We start from the raw sequence: 8,057 nt of genomic DNA, 5'->3' as shown, positions 1-8,057 counted from the left end.
AATTATTCGTGCTAGGCATATATAAATGCTTCGGGGTTGAAAGTTCCAACTGTTGTTTAAGTGAAGGAAAGTCTCTTAGGGATTTCCGAAAATCAAACATAGAAGTACTATCTCGATTAAAGCTGCATTCTCCGGGTTGTGGCTCAGATTAATGTTTACCGATTTCGTTGTACTCGAGTCGTGATCTTTTGCAAATGTGGTTCGATTCTGCTTCTGTTTGTGGGTGTGTCCTTATGGCTAGCATCCTTATAACATTTTAATATGCATTCCCTAACAATTAATAACTGATTTTCGCTATGTAATGGTAGATGCGATGCCCTACGCTAATAAATAGACATACATATAAATCCATGATCTGTGGGGAAACCTCATAAACTGAGACCTCGTGAAATTGTGTTAAATGCCATAATGTGTTTGTGTCTTAAAACTACAAAATACACCAATTCTTTATCTAAAATATGTGATCTCGACTTTAAATATGGGTTATCCGTTCGACTATCCTATATAGACTTTGAATATACTTTAACTTATGCAACTTTATGTACTTTTCATGGGAGGTATATCTAGATTCCAAATTTGTAGCGGGTTCCATATATTTGTATCATATCTTTTGCTTACTTGCTATTTTCTTTTCGATTTTTTGTTTGTTTTTGCTTTGTCTGCGTTTCTTCTGTTTGTGTTTGATGTAAATAAAACGCATGCGCAAATTGAAATAATAATTTTATTTAAAAAATAAAAAATAATCATAAAAAATTGTTTACAATGAACAGAGTTGAACTCAAGACTCACTTTGTTTATTTGCATCATCAATCACCAATCATCATAAACAAAATGATATATTGTAGATTTCATCTTCACGTACACATAATAATAATAATAATAGATAAAGGTACTTAGAGAACGCAACTATTAAAGAAATAGATTAAAGAACTAGGAGTTGGTTTTATTCTCTTTTCCTATTCAAGGTTTCCTTTCAAGAGATTGCACGTTTTGGGCAGTGTTTGGAAATTGTTGTAGAAGTTGTCGGTATATTGCATTGAGGATTGCGGTTGCAGTTGCAGTTGCAGTTGTTGAAACTATGGGTCAGTATCTCGGTTCTGTTCGGTTATCTGTTCAGATCTGTTCCATTTTGTTAGGCTTGTTTCGTTTTGTGGCAGTGTGACGTTAACAAGAATACGTTAGTTTAACTTTATGGTTTATAAATAAACTTCAGATCGAGAGAGTTGAGTTTGGTTTGGTGTTCTAAGACTGCTTAAACGATGGCTCAAGGAGTGATTTTCTTCGGGCTTATCCAGTGAGTTTTTTGCTTTTGATGTTGTAAATATACAAAACTTATCAAATAATAATTACAAGAAAGTTTAGACCACCAGTTTTCTGGGTTCTTAGCTCCAGTTAGGAAGTGTGTGTTTTTGTGTTGGGAAGAGTTAAGGGGTTTAGCTGGAGAAACACTTAAATAAATAACCTACACGTAGTCGTAAAAATAGCTATAACTATGAAATAATAAATTTCCATCTCTTTTTTTTATAAAATAAGCAACAAAAACAATTAGCCCAAGTACAGATACCCACGCAGATATGTTCAGATGTGTTAAAGATCTGTGAAGTTATATCCTCTGCACTGGGTTTGTCCTTGGGCAGCGGGGGGGCCAGGGGGGCAGTTGAAAGGGTATTAGGCTAGGCATATACATACTCATATACATTTAGATTTAGATTTAGATCGATAGAGATAGAGAATTTCTTGCAGCTATAAGGGTTCGTACTCATTTACATATTACACACATTTATCGAATATCAATATGAATCAATTCGGTCGTCCTTTGTCCTTCCGCCATAGCAATAGCAATAATAATATTAATAATAGTAATAATAATAATAATAATAACCAATAATAACAATATTCATTACAGTTACAGTTTACAGTTAAAATTACAGTTACAAGTACAACACTAACGCCAATGAATAGATCATTATTTACCGCCGATTTAGCTGGGTGTATGTATAGGGTACAGGACACAGGGTATGAATATATATATATATATAAGTATATGTACGCGTATTGGGACTATCCGCTATGTGTAACCTATGCTTATCGCTGGCTAACCAAGAAACTCAACGCATGTACAAAGAAATCCCTACCTCGCGTGGCTTTCAGCCACTATTGCCGCTAGCCGGTTGATTTTTACCCCACCCCAGAACCTATTGCCATTCCAGCCCGATCCGCTCCAGGATCGAACTATATTTACAGGCTACCTCCTACTCCTCCTCCTGCTCACACGCCATTGCAGTCGATCTCCACGATGTCCTTGGGCACATCCACGAACTGGTAGACCAGCCTCTGGCCATCCACCTTGGCCAGGATGCCGCGCTGGTAGTAGTACCTCAACGCCCTGCCCATCGTCTCATAGTTCATGTCCGGCTTGTTCTTGTGCATGCCCCACAGGCGGGACACCGCCTTCGAGTCCACCAGCTTGAAGACGCCCTTCTCCCGGTTCGTCCACTTGATGAAGCGCGGACAGTACTCGCGATCCTGCAGCAGCTTGAGTAGGAACTCCCACAGGTAGGTGGTGGATCCCTCCCGGCTGCGCCGTTTCACGCCCATCTCCAGCTTGGGCTTGCGCGGCTTCTTCGCCTTGCGCTGCTGGAAGCCGCCCAGTTCCAGCATGTAGGAGAGATCGTAGCTGACGCTGGACGTCGCCGGTTGGATAACGCTCTGCGATCCGCCCGCCGCCGCTGCCGCCGTTGCTGCTGCCGCTGCACTGGCGCTCAGCATTGCCGCCGCTGCAACGGCACTGCTGCTGCTGCTCACGACGGATGCGGCTGCTGCTGCTGCTGCCGCTGCGGCGATTGTGGAATGCGTGTGCTGGCCCGCGTGCGGATGCGAGTGCGGATGGGAGTGCGGATGTGAGTGCGGATGCGAACCATTTAGCTGCGAGTGCGGGTGTTGCTGCTGTTGTTGTTGCTGTTGCTGCTGCAGGTGTTGCTGTTGCTGGTGCTGCTGCTGTTGCAACTGTAGGATTTTCTGAGTAGATTCTTGCTGGTGACCCATTCCTGCAAGGAAAATAAAATCAAATTAGATTAGATTATATAAAAGAAAGTGAATGTGATTAATTTTTTGATTGCATTTTAGAATAGGCCTTAAAATTGGTTTGATGATTGGCCTAATTCTAATACATAACGATTTTTCAAAATATTTTCCATGTGACTTCGCGGAATAATCGTTAATTATATAGTAAAACAGTAATAATGTTACAACTAATTCTTATAAATATTACTCACCAATCATATGCTGCGATTGTTGTTGCGCCTGTTGCTGCTGTTGCTGCTGCTGCTGGTGCAGGGAATGATAGCCGTTGATAGTGGAGCCGCGCTGGGATGCCGCCGCTGCCGCTGTCGGGGCGTTGAAGTAGGACGTTGGCAGGTAGCCCGGCGTTTGGGGGTTTCCTGGCGCACCTGGCTGGCCGCCCCCACTGCCGGCGCCACTGCTTCCGTAGTAGTTGTCGGGCACTGAAAGGACAAAATGTCAATTAGATCAAGGGATGATAAAATTATTCCAATTTTATAGATTTTTCAAATTTTGTTTTAGGAACTAAAAGTTTAGCCATTTCTTCCGAGCAAATTTTCCAACTGTGTTTTTTATTGAAAAAAAAGGCCCAAACGGTTTATTCATCTTTAAATTTAAAACTTTAAACATGTCCATAAAAGTCGTTATACATTTATTTAAATTTAATTAGTATTTTATTTATTGCATCATTGCTAAAATTCTTAGTGATTTAATACATTTAAAATAAATTTATTACTGAAAGACAAGTTCATTAAAATAAAGGATGGTAAATTTTGTAAATTTCATAAAATTTTATAAAAAGTTTTTACTTTTATGTCGAGCTTATAAATATCACGGCAATCAGCTTTTAATGGTCAAGCTAAAAATTCGTTTTTAAAAAACATGCCCTAAATGTTCAAGCTAAAAATTTGTATTTAAAAAAAATGCCCTAAATGTTCAAATCATTTTTATTTTTGTATGGTCAAGCTAAATTTTTTGGGGTATGCTAATATGATGCATCTCAATATTATACCTCAACTTAAAAAGAGAGTTTAAAGAACATATATCGAAAAATTTGACTATTGGCAACCCAATCTAACCCATCGTATCCAGATCGCAGATCGCTCGCGACTATTTCACACCGTTTCAGTTTCTGTGCGGTGGCACAGGTATAATTTTGTATGCTATTTAGTAAGTTTATTTTTTTTTACATCCGGCGTTGCCGTTGCCCAATTCCGCGGCTCAGCCAGTTGGCAGTCGGTGGATGTGGACTCGATGGACCATTTTAAAGAAGGTGGGGCGGTGGAGAAGACCGAATAAAAACAAAAGTGAGCAGCACTCTCTTACCAACACTAAGGCACTCTGGACAGAGAGCAACGTACGCTGTGTTGGTCGTGTGTTGCTCGTGAGTTTCGCTCGTGTTGCATTTGCGTTGGTGTTTGGCACTCTCTTTTTCTCTCTTGGGGGAAAAAAGAGAGCGGGAGAGTGGGGAGCTCTCCATTATTGCCACATTGGCGCTGCTATTGTTGTTGTTGCTGTTGCTGCTGCTGCTATTGCTGTCGTTGTCGTTGTGACCTTCACAATTTGCGCAAAGGCAATGTGTCGATGACCACAGATTTTTATACAGCAACGCGCACACATACAATCACATATACAGCTGGCAGAGAGCATAAAAGCAGCGAGTGCAACACATTCTCATTGCAATTGATTGTGCTGTATGTGTGGGTGTGTGCGTGTGCGCCTTGTTTGCCTGACATTTTTGTAAAAAAAAGAGTAGTAAGTTGGATTAGGAGTGCATTATGTATGCAACAGATTATACCAACTTCAGATTGATTGCAAAATGCAAATGTCCCATTAGGTCACATGATTAATTGGCTAAGATACAACCGTTCTAAGCCAAGATCAAATGATTGACGTTGACTTAAACTCAGTTCAAATAAGGGGTGTTTTATTTGACAACTCCCAAAATTTCCAATTATCTTACTTATTTCTTGTCCTTTAAGATTTTAACTTTTATAATCTAACTTTTATTTATTGATATGCGTACAATATGGAAAAGAGGGGATTTTTAAAGGTGAAAATTTACTCTTTAAGATACCCCAACAATCCTTAAAGGGATGATCCATTTGTATGATCACTATTAATAATTAAATTCTACTACTACCGTGTCTTAAAATTGTCTAAAAGTCAATACTCTTAGTGCAATAACTCCTAAACCTTTTAATAATTTATCTTAAAGACTCTAAAGCTACAAGTTTTCGATTATTTATTTTTTAAAGTTGTTAAACCTACTAAATTTAATGGTTTAGTTATTTTTATATTTTTTTTTTAATTGTTAAAGCTTCTAACTAATTGTTAAAAGAAGGCGCTAATTTATCTGTAACTTGTATAATCCTTAAATTTAGCAGAAAGTTTAAACTACGTTAAAGTCTGGCACACAGCTGGAATCTGCTCCGTTTATTTCAGGCATACACATACTTATATACTCACCCCCAACACTGCGATTCCATATGTTCCGCAGCGAATTCGCCGCATTGTTCTGGTATAAATTCGGATGCAGAAAGGTGCCTGTGTGCAGGTGTGCCGCTGCCGCCGCAGCCGCTGCTGCCGCGGCAGCCGCCGACGCCGAGGTGGCCGCCGGCATCCCCAGCCGCGCCTTCAGCTCGTCGGCGCAGGGCTGGCCGCCGGAACTGGAGCTGTCCACGTCGGAGACGCCGCTGTCCGCGGGACTGGGCGGAAATGAACCTGCGAACGGGACATGGCGACGCACAGCGAGGACGAGCCGAGAAAAGGGGCAATTAGCAATCGATATATGCATGGCTCGAATTGAGTCGAGGGCGTGTGCAGTGGTTCACCTTGCTGCTGGACACGCTCGCCTCAGTACTCGCTACACTCGAAGAAACGTGATCTCTTTAAGCATTTAGTTAATATTTTTTTTGGAAACCAGGCAATATCTCTTTGGGAATAAAAAGTAGGGGTAATTTTGAAGCATGTTAAAGGTAATTATGAACTACTAATGAAATTTTATATTAAAATTATTTTTATTTTAGGCATCTTCATTATTAAAATTTAATTAAAAGTCAATTTCACGATTACAACTGAAGTGTAAGTCACTTTATTATTAAAGTTCATTTTAATCCTTTTCTCTTGAATGCCATTTTTCGACAGCCATCTATTTTTTACATAATAGCTATAGTTCTTACATGTTTATCAAACGCTTCTTGAGATCACTTTTCTTTAAAGCATTGAAGATACTGGGAATGGTGAATAATTTGTTTTATGCATATTCACCTGTTGTGGCCGTCGTGTAGTTTCTGTGGTGCGGATTGTGGATAGCACCTCCGCTGAGCAAATTGTGGAGCAGCGGGCGGTGTGGTATGGCCAGCGGTTGTTGTTGCTGGTGGGCATTGTTATTGTTGCCGCTGCCGTTGCTGCCACCATTGCCTGTTGCACCGTGTAAGCTGTGCTGCTGCTGCTGTTGTTGCTGCTGCTGTTGCTGCTGCAGCTGGAGCGGTGTGAGCAGGGCATTCTGTTCCGTCTTAATGTGGAGCAGAGCGGTGGCGCCGGCAAAGCTGGTCGCATTGTGCGGCTGCTGTTGCTGGTGCTGCTGCAGGTGTTGCTGTTGCTGGTGTTGCTGCTGCGGTGCCGGACTCGTCGATTGTTTGACAATAGGAATTTCAGTGTCTGAAATGGCCAATAAGAGGAAGTGGTTGTAGAAAATGTTGTGGTAAAAACATCTGAGTATAATTAAATAAAATGTAATATTTAAGAATTAATGATATTACTTCTATGTATTCAATTGGCACTATAATTGGATATTGTATACCTGATATGTTATATGTATATCAGTGATTTTTTGTATACTTATGTAAATATAAATCAGTGAATATAACCATGAACCCACTTATTTTTAACAGCATGACTTAATCAACTTAGGTTCCCATTAAATCTCTTTTACTACAAAAGTCTATCACGTTTCTTCCTTCAAATAAAGTTCAGCCAGATGTCAATAATCAAATAAATGGCTAAATAAGACTAAATTGCAATAAAGCTACTCTGGTACTATGCATATGCTCTAAATATATTGATTTCTAGGCATCGAATAAATGCACATCCTTCAGCAACATCAATTAATTGTAATTAAATGTTGTCATTGCTGTGATGAGCCTAATTAAGCTTATACATTCAATATATATGTTATTGCCCGCTGTCAGCAAGGGTAATAGCTTAATAATAAAACATCCTTCAAAAACATCAGCTTCAATTAAATGTTGAGATTGCTTCAATCACAAGAAATATGCATCTACACTTTCAAATCCCCAGACGGCGTTGCTGTTCCAATTAAACGAATGCTTAGCCTCATCACGGAATATTTTCGCAGGGCACTCCCCGATCACCGCCCCCGCCCTTTTGGCCCATCAACCACTTGGCTACGCCCCTGTCCTCTTCACAGCTGTCAAAATGCCTATCCAACGAGCTAATAATACAAAAATTCGCATCATAATTTCATAGAAATGCCATGTTGAGCAAAATATGTATGCAAAAAGGAAAACGAATAAAACGAAACGAAACAATTGAAATGCCCCAATTTGGTGAGCCATGAACTCGCAAACCGTTAAAAACAACGCCAGAGGAAAGGCAACAAAAAAATTAGCTTCTCACTTTCCTTTGGTCGTTGTCGTTGCTATTGCTGTTGTTGTTGTTGCTGGTGCAGCTGAAAAGTAAAAGTGCATTTTCACTTATTTCATGCAGCAGCCGCAGCGGCATGAAAATAAGCAGAGGAAAAAAAATTGCATTGAATGTCAAGCGGTACGCACACACACAAATCCACGGCAACTGCAGTGTGCAGGAAAACGTCAAAGCCAGCGGAGCAATGAAGCTTGCAAGCACACTCACTCTCACAGATGCTCACACACACACCCTCACACAACACAACACACGCACACACAGGGAGAGACGAGTGGCAGCAAGAGAGGAAGAGAAATCAGGTCAAGGCTTGTCGGCAGCGGCGACGAGTT

General features: G+C 40.4%; 1 protein-coding gene across 2 annotated transcripts in view; it reads right to left on the bottom strand.

Moving 5' to 3' along the window:
- Positions 1-720: 720 nt before the first annotated feature.
- LOC108049405 (ecdysone-induced protein 74EF) overlaps positions 721-8,057 on the bottom strand; it is a 49,908-nt gene continuing 42,571 nt past the window's right edge. Inside the window, exons 2-5 of one of the 2 annotated variants that reach the window (XM_017130579.2) lie at positions 6,331-6,723; positions 5,530-5,784; positions 3,276-3,503; positions 721-3,047 (exon numbers count right to left, since the gene is read on the bottom strand). In XM_017130579.2, coding sequence (XP_016986068.1) covers positions 2,269-3,047; positions 3,276-3,503; positions 5,530-5,784; positions 6,331-6,723 — 1,655 coding nt within the window. In that variant the 3' untranslated portion in view covers positions 721-2,268. The remainder of the gene's footprint in view (positions 3,048-3,275; positions 3,504-5,529; positions 5,785-6,330; positions 6,724-8,057) is intronic. The other variant, XM_017130580.2, reaches the window with a different exon arrangement.

Source organism: Drosophila rhopaloa, unplaced genomic scaffold (genome assembly GCF_018152115.1).
Source record: "Drosophila rhopaloa isolate 14029-0021.01 unplaced genomic scaffold, ASM1815211v1 contig_150, whole genome shotgun sequence".
NCBI lineage: Eukaryota > Metazoa > Arthropoda > Insecta > Diptera > Drosophilidae > Drosophila > Drosophila rhopaloa.
This window is presented reverse-complemented; position numbering and strand designations above follow the sequence as displayed.